The sequence below is a fragment of the Leuresthes tenuis genome, unplaced genomic scaffold (genome assembly GCF_036924035.1).
Source record: "Leuresthes tenuis unplaced genomic scaffold, fLeuTen1.0.hap1 SCAF_4, whole genome shotgun sequence".
In the NCBI taxonomy this organism is placed as follows: Eukaryota; Metazoa; Chordata; class Actinopteri; order Atheriniformes; family Atherinopsidae; genus Leuresthes; species Leuresthes tenuis.
The window spans coordinates 25,849,894-25,874,979 of record NW_027325358.1 but is presented as its reverse complement, the minus strand read 5'-3'; the positions used below and the strand labels follow the sequence as shown (position 1 = coordinate 25,874,979).

Here is a 25,086-nt window from a genome sequence, read left to right as displayed (position 1 = left end):
CTTGTTATTTGCCTTTTTTTTATATATATGGGAAAAGATGATTACTATAGGACAGAGAACAGACCCCATCCCCTTTGCTTTGAACAGTAAGATACACAGAAAGAGAACAAGATGTCATGGAAAAGTGTAGGTTGGTTGTTGATGGAAGGAGGAAAATATTGCACACTGGTTCACACACATACCTGAGAGAGCACTGTTTCCTTCAACTGTATATCACATATAGTCATGCGATGTATTCAATAAGCATCCATCCACTACACTGCTCTTACCAATGAATGCCTTGTAATATGTAAAGGAGGTTGCGAGAAGTAAATATGTACCCATGCAAAGAACTGCTATATGGTACAACACTTCTGACATACAGTAAATACAATTATTTTTGGGTTACATTGTCATTTTAAAAAATACTCAATTTTAAAATCTACAATATTTTTCCTTCCACATGCTTCCACATGGGGTGCACAAGATGTTGGGAATACATCATAAAAGCATGGTTAAGGGCCCCTCGATCTCATAATGAAGTGCACAGGATTACACAGATGTTCCCAAGAAAGTCTTTATAAATAGCCACAGATTTCCAAAGTAATACTTAACATATGCAAAAGATTTTTGTGCAAACCACCTGACTTTTGTGTTTTTGAGACATAAGAGGGAATCCTATTTAATACATAAAAATAAAAAAAACTGGAAGAAATGGAATTGCCTCGTTTCTGCTCAAAGACTGCAGGACTGTCAGCAGAGAAGCTGCTCCTGCCTGGAAGAGCTCAAAAATTCAAATTTCAGGTGCACACAGATTATTCAGGGAGCTATAATCACTCACATTAAGCATATCAGCTCTCACAGAGAGAGATGACCAGCAGTCCCGTTTGGCCACAGTATGTCCATTTCTCTTTTTCCTCCGTTAGCCTTTTTTCCCTTTTGTCTTCGGCCCGCTCGTATTTCCCCTTTTCTCCTCTCTACACTGCTCTCACTCGTTGTCTGTTATGGGGCATGCACATATTCTTCCACAGGTAATTGCTTTTTCTCACATGCAGCTAATGTACTCTCTGCTCCCCTTCTCTCATCTCTTATCCTTAACTCAGTCTAACAGCAAAAGGTGAAATAGTCATGAAAACTTAATCAATTGATTTGTGTCTGCAAACACGGTTTTCGCTTCTCGTGTGGGAGTGTGAGCGTGTGTGTGCATGTGTGTGTGTGAGTGTGCTACTGGACTTAAAGTAATTACATAGAGGGACACACCACCACTTTTCATGAAATACTCACAAAAGATTAATTCTGGAATTTGCTGCACCATGGCAGCAGTAAGCTGCAGCTGCTCCGATGCTATTGCGTTTACTTTGTGATTGTTTCCTCCAAGCTTTTTTTGTTTTAAGCCAAACATTTATCTTTGAGAAATGTTTCTGAGTTGGTTTTGAAGCTGTGATTTCCCCCATGGAACTGGATATGTAAATAATGTTGCAAAGCTGCTCAATGTTATGGACAATGCTGCACAACCTTTGCATAACAGTAAGCAAACAACGAAGTGTGTTCAGACAGAGGCTGCAACAAAGAACATTACAGGAGGTCATTTCTGCCACAGCTGTTTTTCCTTTTTACAGTAACTAATGACGACTAACTGTTTTAATTCTGTATGCTGCAGTACACCGCTTCACTGCTGTTTTAAAGTAACTTTATTTTAATTTTCACTTTTCGATTCAGTCAGTGATTCTATATGCTTTCAGTATCTTTTAAGGTCAGGAAACATCGTGGCTTAAGTAACCTTGATGTGATACGTTATCAAGGATCACATCAAAATATGACTTACCTGGATTACCAGCAGCCAAGTCCAGCCCTCACACATGAACCATGCGATTACTTACTGTAATACATTACTTTGAAAGTCGTGCTGAGTGGCAAAAAAAAAAAAAAAGAAACAGATTTTTTTTGCACGTCAACAAGAATACAAGATACGTTATTTTCTTTGTGGCTGTTTCACGTTTTGCTATGAGACCAGGCTGCTTTCCTAGCTGTACTTTACCATAAGACAAACAGGTCTGACAACATGCAGCAAATATCCATGGACTAAAACTCTTCTTCACACAGCAGAAAATATTCTGACACACACAAATTCTGTTACTAGTTTGATTTGGGACTAGTTACCCAAATTGTTCACCCAGTTGATATAACCAACATGGTTTTCAGACAGTTCCAAACTTTTCTTTTGCTGTTTCATGGTGGCTGGAGTATAGGTTGATCAAAGGAGCTCTGGGTCACCTGTGTCCTTTGACAGATTTTACACGCACACACACACACGCACACACACACACACGCACATACACACACACACACACACACATACACACGCACTCACCGAGCCCCACAAACTGTTGTTTGAGTCCATCACAAATTAGCACAGGCCATCACTGTTCCCTTGCCAACTGGCCTGTAACCAGGCAACGTTTGGTTGGTGTGGACATATGTTCAGTGCACATGCACACACATGCACACACAGAAGAGACCGGATTTGTGGACAAATGTCAGATACTAAGTTCATTCTTTAAAACCTAAGACATCTGATTCTCTTCCAAGGAATTATCTATGGTTTTTATAATGAAGGGGGAAATTATAACTGTTTCTTTTATATATTCCTCAAGCTACTTTAGCTTAGGTGCACAAGTTCATTTGCAATATACATTAGAAGAGTAGATGTCAGAGTCATTCATTTCAGTGCATCCGTGTATGGCAGGGAGTCTAACTATGGTATTAATCTGTGCCTCAAAGTGTGTGTATATTCTAGTCTCTTTGTGATGGACACCAAGGTCTGAATGGTGTTTCTACAGCTGATATGCTGCGTAACTTGTGTTCACCTGGTCTGAGCAAATCTGATGTCGTTTTAGTTTCTGCTGAAAGTGTGAATTGTGCAACCGTTTTTTGTTCTGTGAAACCATCAAACCAACTGCTGTAAATAATACTGCCATTCCCTTTATTGTACTCACCTCACTTAGGTTGGTATTCATCGGCACCCTGCCTTAGGCAAAAAATCGTAATAAGAATACTAACCTCCTTGCAACCACAAAGCAGCTAGGAGCAGCCTAATCCAAATTAAATGTTTCTCGGCAATGCAGTATCAATACCCTTGATCAAGGAGTAAAATGTTGTCTCTGTCCCATCGACATCTCTAGTAATTCCCACCACATCACTGCAACCTGCTCCACAGATAGCTGAGATCTATTATCCAGGATAGCACACCCACTCTGAGTCCCTGACACATTCAAGACACACACACACGCACGCACGCACGCACACACGCACACACACACACACACACACACTTCACTGCAGTGTTATTACAAAGTCTATTTCCTCTCTACAAAGTTGGTCCCAAAAGTTTAAAACTACACTCCCTTCTAGGTTAAATGTTATTTCAGACAGAGAGGGACTTGGGGGTCTCTAGAAGACGGGATGCAGTCATAACATCATATCCCTAACTTTTCTATGACAGACACTGCAGTATCAAGCATAAGATTTCACCTCAGCCCTTGATGTCATTACCTCCAGTCCTGCAGTCCTGCAATCAGCTGAAATTTACCGTTATTGTTTGTGTGTCAAGCGTGCTCTTCAACCAGTTCTGACATTGCTCAGCTTTGGTGAAAAGCATGTCCAAACTTTTGACCATTACTGTTACATAACTCACAACTGAAACCTACACCTATCACCAGTGATATAAATGTTTCGAGTTGTGGTCTGTTGTCAAATATCACAACAAGAATGGACAACTTGTTCTACTCATCTGGACAGCTCATGCTGACCGGACAGATTTTGGTACTCAACTGGACAGTTCGTGCAATTGGCTGGTCAGCATACGTTATCAAACTGGGTACTGTGCTACTGACTGGATAGTGCAGCTTGACTGGATACGAAAGACCTGCTGAATGAGTGGTGTCTTGGTTGAGTAAGCTTATGAATTGCATGGCCTGCCATACCTGTGCTGGCAACAGAGGTAGTCCCAGAACCAAATTGGCATATGTGTAAGGCTAAGCTTCAACCACAACATAGATGGATAGATAAGTAAATATTTAAAAATGAGTGGAAGAAAGCAATGTTGAGAAGGACAGGCTGATTGATAGTTTAAGAGAGGTGAGGAGGGGGCAGACTAAATGAGAGACAGGGAGCTGTACTGTCCCCAGGGTGTCTTCTCTAGCAGAGGGGATTGCAGCAGACACTTGAATAGCCCTCAGCAAGCTCTTTTGCATGTGTTCAAATAAACACTTTACCCCCTGTTGCAGCTGGTGAAAGCATTTACACTGGAGGAAACCGTGGATGGAAATACAACTATACACACAAAAATAAACACACAGCTCACAAACGGGATTTAGATCTAAGACACACAAAAGAACACCAGGCTGGGAAAACTCATACCACAACAGTCATTAATGTCACAAACACACAAACTTGTGTTTATTTGTCTAAGAACATACATAAGTCAAAATGTGTGTGTTACACATACACACAAGAAGCTTTAAGTATAGGGCACTGGCAGGTCAGCACAGAGAGAAAGGGGGAGATTGGTGACCTTTTCTACCAAAACCACCCCTTTACATCGAGGTGAACAACCCTCTTTAACGACAGGCCAAACCCTCTATAAAACACCCCCTCACTGCTCCGTGCATTCAGCAGCACTTCAAGGACTAAGACAGGGAACAAAAAGCGCAGAGAAACATTTGTTTAATGAGCCATCTCCAGGCTGTCTTTCAGCTCTCATTCAGTCCACTCTTCTGCCACAGGCCTGCCCTCAGGTCAACTCCTCCGACAACACCATCAAATCCCCGCACCACTGATGGCAGCAGTTCCATTCACCATTGAGATTTATGATCTCTAATAGCTGGCAAATGGACCAGTGGTTGGGCTCCCCTAAGAGGAGGCTCCAGACATCAAATCTCAAAAAGAAAAGGAAAAAAGGGGGAGCTGCAAAAAGCTATGGGTGAGGATGTGGGGGGGGGGATGCTTATCGGCCCCTCAAAAACATTTTCAAGGTTGCCATCTGGGCAGGGTGGGACCTTTCAAACTGCCTCTCAGTCCTAAAAAAAGAATCCCTCTCCAAACAAAAGCATCACAGTATAGACTCCTGACATTTTGCTTCCCGTGCTCTTTTGGAGCACTTTTAGCAAGCTGGAGATTTCATTAATTAGCTACAATCAGGCGGTCAGCCAGTCAGTTGTTTCCTGATCCCTGGCATTGGTGAAAAGTCCCACTAGGGCACCCTCTACTTCATAATCCTATTCCCATAATCCTCTAAGGGCAGAAAGCAAGAAACACTCCCCGCTCTACATGATCAACTCCTCTTTTATATTATGTTGAGTGAAGAAGGGAACATTTTCCTACTGCATTATAGAAACTGAACAAAAGACTTCCAGAAAAGACTAACGTAGAGCAAAAGACACATTCATGTGAAAACTAAAGTACACCCACTTTGAATTATAAGATTTTACATAATAGGACATGTAAAAAAAATAAAAAAAAAAACATCTGGTCCTTACCAGGTGTTTGTACTACAAAGCAGGGTTAATATATCCAGGGTATCTTCAGGTGATTTGGGTTAACTAACCCTAACATTAGCGATCTAGCTAAGCTGCACTTCGACACTGGTTGTCATCTCGATAATTCAATGCAGGTTTTCCAATTCTGGGTGTGTGCAAGGTCATGTAAAACGGGCGGAGTTGGCATCAGATGATCAATCACAATCATAGATTCCTAGCAGGCTTAAAAGTAACACAGCTGCTGCAGACAAAGCAGGAAAACTGACTGCCTGAATGCATAAATTAATTACCTGATTAATATCACTGTATGTCAATTAAGCAGGAGTACATCTAATGACTCATGATTGGGTATCTTGTGAAATTAATGTGTATTCTTGAAGTATATGAGAAAGACCCAAGTCTCAATTCTGTCAGATGCAACGCTGGCTGCTTTGAATGCTCTTTTCATTGTGTAGAGATTATAAAAGCGGTTAAAGACAAAACTTAGACTTTTACTGTAAAAGCCTAAGTTAATTTTCTGTCATCCGGTTCTAAAAATGTATCTAAAATTTTGTCCAATTAATTTCAGCAAATTTTAAAAGTATTTTGTAGGACTGACGTTGATTTGGATACATGGAATATATGGACCTTGTTTGATGCAGTTTGGTGAATTTGAATTGCTGCTCACACACACACTGTTTGAGAAGATGGCAGGAATTTTTTTTTTATAGTTTTTAAAAAAAAAAAGAAAATAATATAGCTCCAAATATTTAAAAGTAAGCAACTTCGGAGTAATCAGTCCTTTAGGTTACATAAGCATTTCCTTCTGATGACATATCTCTTAAAAAGATGCCTCTGTGTGAAAGTTAAACAGAGTAGTCACTTTTTGACATCAGTCGAAGTTGTAAAGGGACTCATTGTCCACGCACTGATCTCCCTTTTCTACTTTCAACTTCTAAGAAAACTGACTGGTCGGGAGGCAGTGCTTTTGTTGATCTCTCATCTTGGAACCTAACCTGCAGATTAGGTTTCCAGCACAAGTACCCATGGTGATACAACACAGTAAGAAGTAAAACCAGCTTTGTGTTACTGAAAATCAAGAGCTGAACCAAAAGTTATCTACGGTGAGAAAGATTAGTCGCAAGTGGAAAAACATTCAAGACAGTTGCCAGTCTTTACAGAAGAAGCAAGTTTATCCCAAGGTCAGACCGTACTTAGAGAAACTGAAAAAAAAAACAGAACTACATCCCAGACTCTGATCACACCGAGCAATTTTCTCCAAACTTTCTTCTTGAGGGGAGTCAAAATAATAATGACAATGTTGTTGCTACTGCTCTTGACTGACAGATCAACATTTTAACGCTCTGCATGTACATATGTACATTACTGTGCCCACACAAACACTGTTCCATATGTCTCAATAAAGTGTCAAGCTTATTTTAGAAACACTCCTCTGTTGCAGTGAAGCAGAAATGGGGATCCATTGCACCTAATCATATCATAATCTTGGCAGCTGATACCCTTGAGAAGAAAAGCTCATCATAACGCCAGTCTCAGTGCCAGACCCCGACAGGCAGCCAAATGAGCAACCTCATATGCAGCTGCGACTGCTGTAAACCAAGGCTCTATTCACACGTTTCAGGGCCTGAACTTTCCTCAATTTTACCTGGAGGAGCTGCACATGAATTCACACTCTGAATGGACACTACAGAGATTTGGGCCAAGATTTACTAAACCGGGCCAAATAACATGTGGTTGCAAACGTTTTTTGGTGCAGGGGGTATTGCATGACTCCTTCTAGTTGAAGATTCCAGATGTACTTACATTTCTGCCAGTCTACTAAAATAATGTTTGTTCGCATCACAAAAGCAAATAATGGTAAATAATGCCACAATTAGCCATGAATTGTGAATGCAAAGTTTCCTGAATAAGTATGCATGATTCTTTTCAATACTCTACTCTACAAATTTTGCACTTTGAAAGGGAAACTTCCATAGCAACAGGGCCAGGCGCAAAGACTAATGTATCCTAATCTGGGCTTTACCTCTACCAGCTGCCAAACACAAAGTCTGTAAGTTTGAATTCTGGGGATATTTCGGTTAGTCGTACAAGCATCTCAAGGGGAAGAAGATGCAAACAGACATATCTTTCTGGAGAGACAACAAGAATTGGTCATTGTTTCAAATGATGAACCGGCTAAAACCTCCTGGCCTCTGTCCACTCTACCAGGCAACACCAAAATGTGAGAACACATATGACACAATCTCCTGCTGTATATCCCCCGTGTTAAAGGATTACTGTTCATGTAAGATAACAGCTCCACTGACAAAAATAAGAATATCATGTCTGAATCTGGAGCTCTTGGAAAATTGGAAAAGTCTTTGTTTTCCGTTTATCGAAATCAGAGATTTGTACAATCTGAACATAGTAATAAAGAGCCAATAAATTGAGGATTTTTATACTCAAGTTGCAAGTGAGACCGTTTAGATACCAAAAAAACATTGAACGCTAAGGAAGAAATTCTGGTTGAGCTTAAAATATTGCCTTTTAACCAGCACAGTCCATTCGTAAAAAGTGAAATGGGCAAAAAAAAATCTGTAGGGCAGAGTAAGGCATCACTGTCTGATTCTCCTTCTCATGATGCACCATACAATTCCATTACAAGACAGACCTAAGCTGCCTCCAATATACATTCTACAGTAATGGTATTTGCATATGCAAGTCATCAATGCTTTGGCCAGTAATGCACCCCCATATAATCACATCCACTGGCTTTTGCTGATACCAGCCTGGAACATCTTTCTCATCTTTGTCACTTAGATCCACAAGTCTGTTTTTCCCCCAGAAAAGCAGCTAAAATGTGGAATCATCTGACCACAGAACACATATCATTTGTCTTTCTGTTCATCCGTGATGAGCTTGTGCTCAGAGAACTTGGTAGCATTTCTGGAGAGTGTTGATATATGGCTTCCACCTAGCATTATACAGGTTCAGTTGACATTTTTGGATGCAGTGAAAATGCTTTCCAAGGTATTCCCAAGCCCATGTGGCTATAGTGATCACAGCAGCATGACAGTTTCTAATAGGGCTGATACCAACTGTTTAACCTCTTACAATTTATACTGATATCATCCAATGCTGTCTGTGTCCCCTGTAAAGCTGTAAAGCTGCCTGTCTGTATTTCTCCTCGCGGCGGAGCCTCACCCCCACCTTTCCCTCTGTGTTTCTTAGCAACACACTGAGCTGGACTTGCTTAAAACTTCTTCTCATTGTTGCCAACTTAAAGGCTTTATTTTTAAAAAAAAGCAACCTTTCCTACGTGTAAATACTTCCTGGACAAAATGGGGCTAAATTCCATGGAAGAGTGTCACCAAAACAGCCTCGTGACAACACACATGCCTTCCCTCACATCTCACAACCCAAACAAAGCTGCAGCTCTCTGTTAACTGTGAATACCTTGGACTAAAATTTCTCCAGGTCAGCCAGCAGTTGCATTTTAAAGCAAGTACTTGATGCCCCAATGGTATTTGGCAAACCACTTACGTACTTATGTATATTTCTTACAAGCCAAAATAGTGAAGTTTACTACCACACACACATTACATGAGTCCCTCCCCTGTTAATACACCCACACTCAATCAAAATGTGATAATGGGAGGGATGCTTGTTGGGTTTCACTATCACCAATGAGCATTATCAGGGAAAACTGAAGCCACTCTACCTGTTTAGCTACTGTACATCCACCCAAGAGAATAGCTCCAGCAATTGCTCACTGCATAAAGTATAAAAAGTAAATGAGGAAAACCTGGGTTTAAATTTGATCTGAGCCTCTAGAAATAAGACATAATATGATGATATTATGGGCTGCACAGTGGTGTGGTGGTTAGCACTGTCACCTCACAGCAAGAGATGAAGGAGTAAATGAGCTGTGCTGCAGCCATGCGTGTCAATGAAGTCGTCCCCGTAGAGGTGTGTGTAGAATTCCCTCCTGTGCTAACAGAGCTATAGTACGCGTTCGTTCATTCATTCATCTTAAAGTATTGGTGAAATAAAGACAGATAATGCCTTATTTAGAGGCTGCATCGTCTTTGCCCCATTCACTCCGTTATATGGATCGCGAGTTATCTAAATATCTTCCGAAGGACGCCGACTTTTGCCAAACTGTTCTCGGTGAGTAGATAAATGTATTTCATGCCAGAAATAAGGTCTAGGTTCCCCTTTAAGCTAAACAATATTGAGCCCACCTTGTATAAAACACTGGTGCATATATAAATACATATACATAAATATATATTGGTCCTATATTGCCATTCAGCCAAGAAAATATTGGGATATAAATTTTGTTTCATATTACCCAGCCATAGTTTCTAATGCAGTCCCGTCCGAGGGAACCAAGGTCACACAGTGGTTTTCATCCTTTGTCCTTATGCACTTGACCCAGATTGACCCAGGCTCCCTGAAACTTTTCACACCATTCTCTATTAATGTTGAAAGACCAAAGCTCTTTCTGCAATTTTGTATTGAGAAATATTTTCTTCAAACTTATTGATGATTTCCTGATGCTTCTTTCAATCCTGACACCCTCACCTGTCGATAACCAATCTGCTGATTGTAGAATCTTCTAGAGCAGCGTTATTTGTATATTCTATGAACTTTCGTGTTTTGTTGTCTCTCTTCCAGTTTCTTTTGAGTGTGTTGAGGCATTGATTCAAGATTTTAGCAGTGAAGACATTGAAAATCTTTCATCAGTATTTGCATATTTTAAATATGGACTCAAGAAAAAAAATAATGATAAATATATTTCAAAAACTTTTCAACTTTTCTGGAAATGGGGTTTGTAAAACGCCAACATTTTATTCAACTGAGCTGCAGGATGATGGTGCTGACACAGAACAGTCCTCCATGGTCCTGTTTTTCGCCACTGTAGCACTAACATGCATTTTGGTTGATCTGATTCCAAGAGAACAGCTGGAAATAAAGGTGTGACTGCACCCAAATGCATCAAGGACGCTGGAATTTGATCACTACAGCCAAGTATGGAGGTGACGGGAAAACAATTCCCTGCAGGGCTGGAAAAGGATTAATGATATATATACAGGCTGAGAATCTCCCATACTCAGTCCTGTCAAAGCCCAAAGTCTTTTAAAGTAGCACCACTCACCCAACAAATCTTCCTATTGTTTGTTCAGAAACTTCAAATCGGTGCTATAAATAAGGGTTTACAGAAGGTAGACAGAGCTATGTGCTCAAACAATAATGTTAACACTCTGCACAGCTGGGTCGAGCTATAGTTGCAGCTGGACTGTGACACTAAACTGGACCTCCGTTCTTGCGTAAGCATGCATGGAACGGAATAGAATTTTTTACTCAAGTGTACTATATCTAGCTGAGTTAGCCTAGTGTGGAGAAGCTCGATTTTGCACGATTTCTGTCAGACTCACGCGTTTACATGCATTTTAAGTCATTTTTTTGTTGGACACAACACACAGTGGCACAATAATACCTTTTTTCAAGTGCCATATAAACATGATTACTGCTGAGAGCATCTCAGTAGGTCAAACCTTTTCCTGAACAATGATTTAAAAAATGAGAGCAGAAAAAAGTTTAAATAATCTGACAAAGCAGTGAAAAGATACGTCACAGCTGTAAATTCAATCTCCAAAGCTCTGTCATTTTGAAAGGCTTTAAAAGAGGATACAGATACATCCATGCATAATGTCATATTTTATTGTGGGGATTCAGCTAAGCCAGTAACAGAGAGAGCTCTTTCAAATGTGATACTTCAGCTTTCGTGACATGCTCCTTGTGATCTCAGCCCCTAATCGAATGATAATAAACGGTGCATTCAATTTTTTAACTGCCTGATTGCTCTGCTTATTCAGCTGTGGTAACATAACAATCCACATTTTTAAAATGTAATTTTGAAAAGGTGTTGCAGTTAATTCAATCATGACATTTCACGATATCAAATGAAACAGTAATCCCATGCCTCAGATTACATCAAATAAAAATGGTTGAAATGAGCAACTGATTTTTAAACTGAAAACAACAAAAGACAGACGGACTCAGTATTCACTCTCAAGACCCTAATCCTAACCCAGAGACCTATTTAGAAGGTCTGCACAGTGACCCGTCATCTCTTCACTTGACTTATCTCAGCATTGTCCGGATGTATCTGTAATCTGAAAATATAAAACTTGCTTTCATTCATATTCTGGAGAGAACAGTTAAGTTTTCCCCACTGGAGAGGTTGATTTCCTTTTTATCAGCCCCAAACACAAGTTGTCCATTAAGGCTCATACAAGTAAGGCCATAAGAAAAAGGGATGCTTCTGCAACACTAAGACTTCACCGTAAATGCAGGTCATTTTATTATAAGTGGGACCAGCTCTATCTGTGACCTAATTGTATTCCTTTTCTTTGGCAGAGGTCCTCATCAAAGAATTGTACACATGACACCTGGCATTGTTTTCATAAACCACATACATGTGGTCTGAACTCCATCCAATTGACCCTTTTATGAAAACACACCAGGTCTCAGCAAGAGCACCGCTTCAAACCAAAAGATGCCAAACATCACAGCAGGGGGTGCATGATCTAAAACGGCATTCATTTTCACTGGTTCATTTTTTTGTGTGGTGTGATGTGGTTTTGTCCTTGTCACAGTCAGCCGCCTCAGCACTTTGGTCCAGCTGGCAGGCTTCGGTTGCGATGTAAGACGACACAGAGGGGACGGGACAGGAACGCTTTCCTGGTGAAAGCTAAGCACTGTCACTCACCTTGGACATCTGCTGAGCCTGCCTAGCTGGACCAGTAAAGGTTACCATGACAACAGGAAAAATAAGACATCATAATAGTTAGACTGACTGTCTAAAACTTATTTTTAAGTCAAAAAAGACAAATGAGATAATAAGCTTGTGCTCTCTTTAAAATCTATTTATTTGTGAATAAATAGATAAATAATATCTATAAAGAAAAAAAACGAAAAAAAAAAACAGAGAGAGTACGGCTGTTTACTGCATCCGGACTGCACTGCCCACAATACAGGTTCATAGGTGCATAGGAGGCAGCAGAAAATACAGTTACCTTTGTATTATCCGTGTCTTGCATTGCCTTGATTACGCAACCGCCTGCCATAACTACAAACTCTCCAGGGAGACGAAGAGAAGGAGGAATAAACAAGGAGATGCTGGTGAAGCAATTTGTTGGAATCGTGCTTCACGGACAGCTGAGCACACAGCAAGACAAAGTGATCTGTAAGCCAGCAGGCAATTTAGAGTACAAACCCACAAAAAGTAGCTGGCGCTTGGGCATACAAACCTGCGCCGTTAGTTTTCGTGTGTGGTCGTCACCGCTCCATCTGTCTCAATATGATCTAACCTGTCTTGCAAGGACAGCAAATGGTCCATACTTATATCATACCTTTTTAACCTTGTGATTTATAAAGTATTTGTCTTTAAACAATTCACACAAACACTCATACAGCTCTTCTTCTTACAGTTGTGCACCAATGAGCATTATCAGGGAAAACTGAGACCACTCCACCTGCTGAGCTACTGTACATCCACCCAAGGAGAATGAAAACGTTGGCTCCAGAGAATGCTCAGTGGAACATTCCTTAATAGGAAGTGCCTGACAGCAGAAGCAGAAATCAGCAGACACACACACACAGGGGTACACAGAAAACACAGGGTTATTGTGACTGTGTCAACACTGCACCTGTGAGGCTTCACTGTGGACCCGTATGTCATAGGAATGTTTCCTGGGACCTGTGAACACTCACATGGCGTCTATGGGACAAAAACAGACATTGTCCATTTCGTGTTCCTCACTGGTCCCTGAAACCACTACACATAAATGCGGTACAGTCCTGAAATGTTCCAGAGATGTTCCAGAAGGGTGAATGGCATGTCAGAACACAAATGGTAGAATAATAGCTGCAGACTTCTTGCAGGACTTTCCACCCAGGACATTAAAATGTCAGAGGATCATCGGGTCCGACAATGTTCGAGCTTAGAAGTTAATCTGCCACAGCATTTATTGCAAGAATGCATGGGGGGTCAGTCCGTGCTTTGCACCTTTTGTTCTTGCAGTTTTTGTTTGTACTTAGTTATTTCCGCCTCGGCAGCACATTCGTTTTGGAATAAAGCTTCAGTTATCATCTACTGTTTCTCTTTGCCACCTTTTCCAATAGTACTGTATTTGGGTCCTCTTCCACAAGCCGTAGCATAGACAGGGCCAACAGTGACCAAAGAGCCCCTCTTCCTCTCTGATCTGGTACCTGATTGATTTTCACTCTTTCACCTCAGCAATTTTTGGGTTATGCAGAGACAGCTGTCACATATGGACCCTGAGGTGAGAGGAAATGGGACTTGTAGGGTGATTGCATGTGTGGTTGTTAGTTCTGAAATGATCTGTGGTCCCTGCTGGCAAGCTGGCACCCAACGGGACAAAATACTCATTAACATGACGCAATAATCACAACGTTTACAACTGAAAAAGGATATACCAGTCTTGTTTACTTGTTCTCCCTCAAGGTTCCTGTTTCTAGCCAGCAGCCATCATTTTGTTTATTACAGCCATGCATAGCATAGCCCACATTCAGTAGGTATTACATGGCCTGATTCATTCACCCCCTACCAGTTAATTACAAACTTAACGCCCAACTGCAAGAACCAAATAATTCAAAAAGTTTGCTTCAAATCTGTTTTGACAATTGAATGAAAACTCACATGGCATGTACCTTCGATGTTGTTATGAGAGGAAGAACTGATCAAGACCGAGTTCAGCTATTTACTTGTAGCTTGACTGTTGCTATTTTCTGATTTCACATCACATGTGACACAAGTTGCTGATTTTGATAGGTCATTCACAGTTTAATTTACCTCAAGCCTGCGAACACCCTCTAACATGTGGCTCTAATGTGGAAGTGTTTAATCAGCATTCAGCATTCGCATCTACTGCAAAGTCATTTGACGCAGGTTTTAATTGGCTCCAGCTTGGCTCGGCATCAATGGGAACACAAACACCCGGGTGCACGCTGTAATTTTCAGAGAGGATGATGTTCAGAGGCACAGCTCCCATTTTTCCAGAAACACAAATTCCACAACCATAAAATCTCACAAGAAGGCTTTGAAAATAATGGCAACAACTTGAGGACAAGAAAAAATGAGAATAACAAATCTTTTTCAAAAATTCTCTTAATTTTTTATACCTGTTATGACGACATCTAGAAGCTTATTCTCTGTCCCACTGTGTGGGGGACAGATGATAAAGCCGCTAATACACACATGAGAAAGGCTATAATCGGCCTGTTTTAGAGGATGTGAGCACTTAAAAAAAATTCTAAACACACCACATCCCTCCAAAAGAAGAGAAATTCTACATGTTTTCATTCTGTTGTTACAAGTTAGCTGTCTAACAGAGACAGTCTGACTGACTGCGTATATACGTGACAAATGACACCTTCACACCTTAAAAGTGGAGCTTTAGAATAGTCAGGTCTGACATTTATATTGTGCATCTCTGCCAGAACTCAGATTAAATGGATGGAATAAGTCTGTGATAAATTCCCATTGAACAAGCACTATTAAGAATTTGTGCAGAACAAACCTATTAAAAGACTTTGAAGTGATCAGCTGTGTGTTTGACCTCAAAACAATGACACGTACTATCATGTTGCTTTCCAAATAAAATTGTTTGCAGGTATAAATAGTCCTCAGGTTTAGCTGGCTTAGTGTGGACACAGTATAGGAAACATCACACATCATCTTTCCTAATAATGCGGCTTAACAGTGACTAAAAGCAATCAGCCATCAATCAATTTATTTAAAGTGGCTGAAACCTGATATCCCTGACAAAAGTAGTTTAAAGCAGCAGTGACACATACTGGAGCTCACAGCCACACAACATGTAGCTTCAGAGGAAACAACGGTGCAAGCTCTGACATCAACTCAGTCCATTCTGAAGAATAAACAGCAATCGGAGGGGAGAAAAGATAAAAAAAACAACAGTAACAATGTTGAAACTTGAACACCCAGCCTCCACCACTGCCCTCACTTGTCCCTACGTAATGGATTTACATTTTTAGCCCTGAAGTGTATAGAAAGACACTGTGTGCATACATGTGCAAACACACATGAAAACACTGCAATTTCATGCCACGGCAGCTTTATGAGTTTTGCACACAACAACCAATTACAGATAAACTGGCACATCTTCCTTCATCCATTTACAGATCAACAGATATGGCAGCTATTTTTACCTCTGCATAAAAGCAGAGACTGTTTTCACACGCTGCCAACTGGAACTGTGCCTTTCATTAAGGAAATCTATTTGGAGCTGAGCAGGGGGGAGGCAGAGGAGCGGGGAAAGATGAGCGCAGATTAAATCTTTCAGTGCAAATGTTTGAAACTCTCTCTGTTATTTCATCGCCACACCACCCAGGCGCTTCATACCAGAATGAGGCGGAGCATAATTTGAGGCTTCTAACTACTTTTATCATCCTAAATTAAGACAACACAGCTCAGTGTCACAGCAAAGTGTTTCTGAGTCATCCCCGAGACTCAGCTGGTGTCAGTCACTGATGCAGCGTTGGATGAGCAGGTCAGCACACTGTGACCTCCGCCATCTGTGCATGTGCCAGTGGTAATTAAGCTGATAAGCACATCAGAATACTATAAATATTGTGGATAAAAGAGAGAAAAGAGAGCGTGAAGTCAACACACACATTAAATGAAACTACAGGCCATCTAATGCAAAGATATACCACAGAGGGTACAAAGAAGTAGTAAAGTGGATCAACAGTAAATATCTTGATCACAACATTATGAGTTCTGTATTAAGTTGAATGCTCTTTCCTATAGGGTTGTAGAGAGTAACCAAGATGAATAAGAACCAGATTCTAACATTAAAGATGTGATTACATCACTATGTCGATACCTGGGTCAAATAAAATGTGTCATAAACAGGTCGATGGCCCAATTCTTCCATTAAAATCCAGCTAAATAAGATTTTGCTACAGATCAAAGCATGACTTCAAAGTCCAAATCAGAGTTAACATTAAGACATGGCGTACACCATTACTATAAGTTTGTACACCACCTGCCCGCACCACCCAGATATAGCGCTGAAAGTCCTCAATTAGTTGTGCGGTCAACGCAAAACCTGTTTGTAGACCTACGTTGACGTTGTTTACATTGCACAATCAAATATGCTGTCTGGATATCATTGGAATTTTGTAGGAAGGAAGAAACATTGAGAAAAAGTCTGCAGCAAGATGCCCGTGATGCCAGCACAGCTAGCACAAGCAAGAACAACAACACACAAAACAAAGACAAGGATACTGAAGGCTTTCTCCAACCAAAACGTACTCACAATTCAGCAAGCACGAGAAAAAAGAAAGGAACTTACTGTCTGTTTATTGCTTAAGATTTAGGATATTACACGGTGGTGGAGGGAGACAGCACTGTTAACATGATACTGTTTATACGTTAGAGATAGCAAATGTATGCCAAACCTATAATTCAGAGTAATTCAAACAAATGAGGTGAAACAAGAACTCTCAAATGATTTTTTCAATACTAAACAATGAACAGGGCTGGGTATCGCAAATGATTTCCTGAATCGACTCAATTCCAGTTCAGCCGGTTGCGATTCAATTGAATTTCCGATTCAATTCAACATCGATTAAAACAAATACTCTAATTCTCTGGCTTATTTTTCATCCAACACAGTATATCTAGTTTAGGGTTGTGTGACATATTTGTAGAAATGTACAAGAGAATGTCAGCTGTATCAGACAGCATCGAATCTCTTCGAATCACATCAAATCATTCTGCTTTAAAACAAGTTGTTCCCTAAACATGTCTCTTGATAGGCCCCTGTATCGAATTGTCTTATAAAGGAGATACACACCCCTACTTCCGTGCTGCACTGACCTCTCTCTATGAGCTCACTGTCTAAACCCCCTTGTTTTCAATGTGGGTAAAACTGACAGGGCGTGGCAGGACACGCTATCCCTGCATGCACCACTAAACGCAGCTGAGGCTTCACAGTTGGGTTTCCCATTAAGTAACAGTTACCTTGGGGGTGGAACAGTGCACTTCATGAGGCTCGGTGCTGTGCAAGAAGATACTTTATATATAAAAAAAAGTTTCCAAACAGTATAGATGTGTTGGGATGATTATATACTGTGTATTATTCTATCAACGTTTGCTTTCCCCATATTGCCGCATACTGACACCCTCAGTCCAGTTCCTAGAACACATACAACACGGTTATTTGTGTAGTTCCAAAGAGTTGCTGTGGGATAATATTACCAACAGAGTCTTTTCTGTGCCACTGACCAAGAAGTGAAAAGGGAAACACTTTCATGGAAAGTATGCAGCCATGTGAAAGTGTTTAATCGCTAAGCTTCTGAAGGCGCATGCCTGGGAGATTTTAACATGGGGTTGGGAGAGGGCTGTCAACACAAAGGATGCAGGGGACGCACACACAGATGCACTCGCACACTGGAACTCAGCCCAGGATCAAAGATGTGTTACTCCTCAGTGATAGTTTACAAGCTTGACAAAAAAAGACAAGTTGCAAGTCTAAAGGCAGACTTTTATATGACTGAAATACATTCTATAGTTTTTAAAGAACCTTTTCGCTAAAAGTGAGACAATTTCTTATTCAAATTTGCTCTTCGTAAGATGACCTGCGAGAAAACGATTCTCAAAGTGATAGTACTAGAAGAGAAAAGCTTTTTGACTGAACTTTTTTTACCAGTTTACACAAGTAGCAACATAGCACAAAGAAATCCTGTCAAACACTTCTCATATCTCTCCCTTAGCCACAGTCACACAAGAAAATCCGCCAGATGTGCCTTACCAACGAGCACAAAACAAATGTGTCTGCTCATTGCAGAGTGGGATGTAAACGTTATTAATGCGGTTTATCACGCAGCCCTACACAAAAAAATCCTAAAATCCCCAGAAATTCCAACAAAAAAACAACTAAATATCTGCAACTCATCCAGCACAGAAGGGAGAGTCTAAAAAAAGACCAGGTTTCTTTTCTGGGATGGTACATTTGTACGATCAGGCCACAGTGACAGCAGCCTTTCCAGATTTGTGTGTGTGTGTGTGTCTGTGTGGTGGACAAATAGATGCTGGGACACATTATGAAGAAGAGTGCAAGCTGCTAGGCTGTGTTTGTGCTCAGTCTTATTGTTTGTTTCAAGCAATAGGGAACATAAATCTAAGCATTCTGAGGTTTGCTCTCTAACTTCCTGTACACAGAGGAGGGAAGTACTTATACAGCAACAAAATCCTCTCCAGGGACAGGAGAGAGGAGAGAAGAGGAAAGGGAACAGAGCGACGCAGCACTTTGATTCTAGCCCCGGATGGTATGAAACTCAGATATGATTGTGCAGAGTCACATGGGAGCTGCTAAAAATGACATGTATACAGGCTAAACTGCCATAGTCCAAAGAACGAGTGAGGAGAAGATTAGCCTCTGTTTACTCGGCTCTGTAAACATCTTTAATGTGATGGACAGAACAGAGTGTGATCTGCATTTAACCGGGCTGTGATGTCAGACTTGATTTACACAAAATATGAACCAGTGTCTTAATCTGAGGACATCTGATTTTGCTTGTTTATTGAGCTGGAATATTTTGTTCAAATCACTAAGCTGTATTCACTCCAAGGACAGATTGTAGCTTATGGGACGTATGGAAGGGTACAGGCCAAGGCTGAACAAAATCCTGAAAGATATACGCGGAGCCACGAAAAGTAGCCATGTTTGTTACATTGTTGGCGGAAAAATTTTGAAAAAAAAAAAAGAAGATTGCTCAGGGAACCTTTGTTGCACGTCCTTCCTCTTTCTGCTCTTCACTTTCACGCGAAAAGCTAAAAAAGAACTGTGATATGATACAGTTGCATAAATAAACAAAACTGAACATGACACTGGACTTGCAAGCACAGATGAACTTTGCGGCAAGCATCTTTAGACAAACAAAAGCCAGGGCCTTCCTCTTTGTTTTCTTCCAGCATTTATCTTTTGTCCCTCATGCACTAACACAGGTTGCCAGGATGGATTAAAACCCTTCCTTTCCAGGCCAATCAGTTCTCTTGTCGCTTCACAGAAGCAGGGGGTCTCCAAGGTCAGCCCTTTGACAAATGGAGCAACTCATTGTGAGTGCGAAGGAGGGACAGAGAGAAAGGATATTTGTTGCCGCCTGAGAGGACGGCAACCTCAGCATTTGGACAAACCCATGTTTTGTTTTTTTTTTGTTGTTTTGGGTTTTTTTTCTAATTTGTGGCCAACGCCCACTTGAGAAAACTCAAAGCCATCCGGCACGCATACAGACAGTGGCTTGAGAGGCCCACTTAATGCCCACCCATTGAAAATGCTCCATCACTCATACACACACACACACACAACGTAATCCCATGGGACCTCTGTCTCTCCCTGAAAGAGTGGGCCTGACACTAGCCTCAGACTTACCCTAAAATCCCAGCTAACCTTTGCACACACTCACACATGCACACACATAAATGCATACAATTACCCACAGTGGAAGGTGGGGGCCCCGGGCCAGGCAGGTGCTGCAACAGTCCCACACAGCGATAACTGTGCATGCATAAGTGTTTTTGTGCGATTGTAGGAGGCTCGTTCGCCGTCTGTCAGTACAGGCTGCTGCTTGCATTATCAGCCGGTCTCTGTTTCTCTTCTCCCGGGGATTCTTGGCTGATTGTGTGCGTCTGCACGGTGACATGTGTTGCGTACAAGTCGATTCTGACTCATAGATCAGTGGATCCAGTATTATGTATCACCCTAATGTCATTACCGGGGTCACTGTCAGTGAGCGACACACCCACAGCCTCCAGCATCCTCCCGCTCTGATGCTCCCTGCATTGTTACATGTTAAGCCATGACTGTAAAACGGCAGGTGAGGGCTTTAAAACTGCACTTGTCGTGATTTTGACCTGAAAATAAAACTGACTAATCAGCCTAAATGACAAACTGGGGCTTCCGTCTTCACTGCATTGAGTGAAGCAGTGCTAATTGAGCTCATTTAGCTCATGAAATTCTGTTGCCATGCATGTTTACCCCCCAAAAAGAAACTAATTACATTTTAGCAGCGATGTGCAAGCAATAAAAAGCAATGAGCGAGCCACCAGCACGATCTCCAGGGATGCTTTAAGTGGCACAGATCAGCAAAGCTGGCAAACATGAGCGAGATGAATAAAGCCAAGCGAGATCTTAATGTTTCATTTTTACTGACTTGGGTTATTTTTTCAGCTAAGCAAAAAATTGGTTTGTACCACGTTGCTAAATGTCCTTAAACGCACGCTGTTAGTGGTAAAGCCACCGTTAAAGTACAGTACTTTACAAAAGTCTGAAACTACCCTCATTTCTTTATATGCTGCCAGGAAAACAGGCAATAAGTGTAGCAATTTACTAACAAATGTGCACTGTAGAAAAAAGGAAACACAGCAAATCAGGTAAAAACATAGTTTGCACCATTCTAATAGGCTCAATAAGTCAATGACCACCTTTTTTTCAACACAGGTTGAACCCTTTTGGGCGAGTTTTATTGTCATTTCTTGAAGTAGTCTTCAGGAATAGTTTTTTTAGGATTCTGGAATGACATTCAAAAGTTCTTCTTCAGATGTACACATCTTAATTAACATCTCTGTCTTACTGTCATTTTGGACTTTTTTTTTTTCGAGATGCAACTACAGAAATTGGAACTAGCAGCCTGTCTTTGCTTTTAACAAAGTACTTCACAAAGAAGAAAAAAGAAAAAAAACGATTCCTCTTAAAATGGTCCAGTACAAGGACTGGGCTGAAAATGTGTGAAAAAGCAGTCAATGTCCATAAAAAAAACCTTTCAAAGACCTTCAGAAAGCCTGGAGAAACAGTGCTAAAGAAAAAAAAAACACTGAAAAAATGACTGTCTCCTTGGAAGCAAAATATTCAAAAAATTAGAGGCAGCTCCAGACTTTTGCAGAGTACTTTATAATTACAACGTAAAACACGCTAAGTATTAGTTCTTTCTCTTTTAAAGAGCAGCTATCCTGTCTTCCTGTTCCCACTGATGTCCAATACCACAAATCTTCCGCCTGCTTCTCACCCTTTAAGCTGATAATCATATGTTTGTGTTGCTCTGAACTCATAATAAAGATTAAGTCAGAGGTCACCCACAGTTCACACATACACACACACACAGAGGAGCCAAAGAGTGAAGCATGCATATAGAAAGAGACTCAAGCCTCTGAGGCTTGGCATACATACCTTGTCAAACAGAGTCTTCCATTGCTGAGACAAGGAAAGAGAAGAAAAGAGCATGGTGAAGGAGTGAGTCAGAGGAGGAGAAGGGCGGAAAAATCAACTCAGAAAGAGGTGCCAGAGAGGAGAGGAGCACCTGTTTGACCAAAGGGGCTTTCTTAACAGCAGCCTTGCAATCACATGCTATAATCATCTGATTATTGATAATTCCTGCGCTGTGAAAATAAAGTCAGCCCACTGTGTGAAGTTAAATCCGAGTAAAGAATAAACAGAGGTCGTGTGTTCACCTGAGCCTGTGCAGACTTACCACATCCTCTGGAGCGACGGGAAGGACGTCGGTAGTTTCCAAAACCTCGATCTCTTCGCCCTCCGCGTTGGCAGCCACCGCCGGAGAGATGTTAACCGGTGCCTCCCGGGTTCCGCCAGTCATTCTCTGACTGCTCTTCTCCATACATCCACGGAGACCAGCGAACAGATCCTCAATGACTCCACATACTGTACTCCACATCCATCTTGCTTTGGAGATTAGACATTAAATGTGTGCGCATTCCAGGGATTTCGAGTGCAAACAAATCCTCATCCGCATAAAGGGGAAAAAGTTGATGAAGTTCAGTGATAGGTTAGTGGTGTCGCACGGTCTGGCACTACAGCGCAGCAGAGTCAGATGTTTGTGGATCTGGAGCGGAGCCACTGAAAGTGGGCAGCGATCCAAGTTTTTGAGACAGGTTTTGATCTTTTTACTTTCAAAGACGTGACGCAGGAGGAGCAGCAGTGCACGGATCCGTCTGAAAGAAACAATTACATCATCATCATCAGCGGTGACAGCGCAACACAGATGACAAACCGACCCGGATGACGCACAGAGTCTCGTGTGGCTTTTCCATGCACAGCAGCCGGTGAAAGTCGACTCAAGCAACGCGCGCACATGGCAGAGTCGAGGTGAGAAGTTGGGAAATGTGCCAAATTTTTTGGTGCGTCATGACACCTGGCACGCGCTGTTTTCTGCTGGTCGACGGCGCCAAAACGAAGACATCCGTTTAGTTCCTCCGTCTCGGAAGCCTCGATGGGGTGGAGAAAGATGGGGAGGGGGGGACACACATCGACTGAGTCTGCTAGGACGAGACGACTCCGCTCCACGCGTATTCGTCCTCCCGGGTACTAGGAGAGATGGAGAGTGAGGGTAGGGGAGGAGAAATGAGGGAGGGAGAGAGGAGGGATCACCGGCCACTCCAGATGAGGGATTTCGAGGAACTCCGGGTGTCTGGTTCAGCAGCTGGGTGTCACAGCCCCAGTGTGGCACTTTTATTCACATTTGAATCATTTCACATCTCATGTTATAAACGATTATTGATTCTGCTTCACAATGAACAAAAAAAAAAAGAAAAATGCTGGGAGTGTGCAAGGATGTAGGCTTTGTTCCTGATAATTTCTGGAGATCTAAACTGTCCCCTGCAGGTCTGCTGCTACAATCACCCACCCAAATATTACCCTGTGAGACATCAAACACACTTAATATATAGTTGGAAGCCAGGTATGAGGAGGCATCATGTGTGGTCTATAACGTGTTGGTTAATCAGTATCTCTGGTGAAAATCCCCCTGGTACGACGTGATTGCATTGCCATGGAAACAATATGGCTACATTATATTATATATTTCCGTCCCGAGAGTATTTTCCTGACTCCTATACAGCAGCGATAAATTAAAATCTCTTTTTAGATGTTTGAAATTCATGTCACTGCTTCTCTTTAAAGAAGTTTTAGAGAATATTGTAAACTTCTTGTGGCGTCACCAGTTCAGCCAAGTTTGTAGCCAACCAAGTTTGTAATGATTCCATCGCTTGTCTGTGGTTTGCTGATCTTAATCATGAAATATCCCAATTTCCAGGCATATTGGTGTGCAATTTCCACAACACATACCATATAACTTATTTGCACAAATATAGGCTTGATCTTTGCTAGAGGTCCTATTTTCATATTCCCACAGTTACTTTTGTCTCAGTTAAAGTTAAATCAGATTTAAGGTCTGCCATACAAGCTACAAAATCCAGTGTACACAGCATGCAAAAATATAAGAGAGTGAAATCAACCAATAAATAAACTTCATTACAGTCTTTCAGTCCAGATTAAATTCTGTTTTACATGTCACCAAGGAGTGAGTGAAAAGCACAAGAAGAATTTCCATCAAAAGCAGCTAATTGGCCAAAAGTGAGCTTCGAGTAAGAAATATTTCACAGGTCATGAGCTAACATCAGCCAAAGAGCTGTAACAGGAGAGGCAGAGGTGGTGAGGGAAGAGAGTGTGAACCAGAAGAGGAGAGACAAGAAGTACAGCAGGAAAAACACCTGCTATGTGGGAGAACTTAGCTCATGTATGAATTAGCAGCTAAGGAGTGACAAGACAGTGTTGCTGTCTTGTCACAGGAGTGCGACTGAAGGCTGTTTGCAGGCGCCAAACACTGATGATCTTACACCAATGCACCAGTTCATTAACACCATCTTCCATCTTCCAAATACATTAATCTGTAGGGATTTTAAAGTAGATGTTTCACTCACTGAAAATACAGCTGCACAAAGTTTGCTTTCATGTCATATGACAGGGTTTGTACCCCACTTCCAGTAGAGGTTTTCCATTGTGAATTGTCTCAAGCTTCTACATTTCCAAGCGACTGCCCAGTAGTTCCCTGTGAATTGGACTGTGCAGAGCAGAAACACTCAGTTCAAAGACAACTGTGTACTGTGTAGGGACAGAACTGAACACTGGTTCATCATGACACTTATCATTAAAACAGAGCTCATGAAAACGTTTACACGTCTTGTCTTGTCTAAACCCTGTTTAAAACTTAATATTAAAAAAATTCTGTTACAATGTTACAATTCTGTTAAATGTTACAATTAGTGGGAAATGATTTGTGTTGGTCCAGAGTGAGCTAATCATATCAACAACAAATTGTGAATAATTTTTGAGCTATTTCAAATGTTTATGCAACACTTTTAGATATAGGTGTTAATTTATATTTTTTTGCCATTTCAATTCTTTGAATGACCCATAACAACATTATTTCACATATTTATTAATTGATTTTACCTGACAAACGGTAAGGTCCAAAAGTCTGAGAGAATATCTAAAAAAATCTGTTATATTTTCAGGTGAACCTGAGAGATTTTCCAAAAGTTCATGGATTTACAAAAAATCAAAGACATAATAAGTCATGATGTGCATGATAGAGGAAATATTTAAGATTCTGCACTACTTAAATTAAGATGGAATCACTGCGCTAAGTCATCAGCACAATATATCAGATTTCACTAAGT

At 41.1% G+C, this 25,086-nt stretch overlaps 1 protein-coding gene across 2 annotated transcripts in view; it reads right to left on the bottom strand.

The window, feature by feature from the left end:
* Positions 1–22,958, bottom strand: part of rhbdl3 (rhomboid, veinlet-like 3 (Drosophila)) — a 68,992-nt gene extending 46,034 nt beyond the window's left edge. The window contains exons 1-2 of one of the 2 annotated variants that reach the window (XM_072383439.1): positions 22,083–22,958; positions 21,782–21,805 (exon numbers count right to left, since the gene is read on the bottom strand). In XM_072383439.1, coding sequence (XP_072239540.1) covers positions 21,782–21,805; positions 22,083–22,283 — 225 coding nt within the window. In that variant the 5' untranslated portion in view covers positions 22,284–22,958. The remainder of the gene's footprint in view (positions 1–21,781; positions 21,806–22,082) is intronic. The other variant, XM_072383440.1, reaches the window with a different exon arrangement.
* Between the last annotated feature and the right edge of the window lie 2,128 nt (positions 22,959–25,086).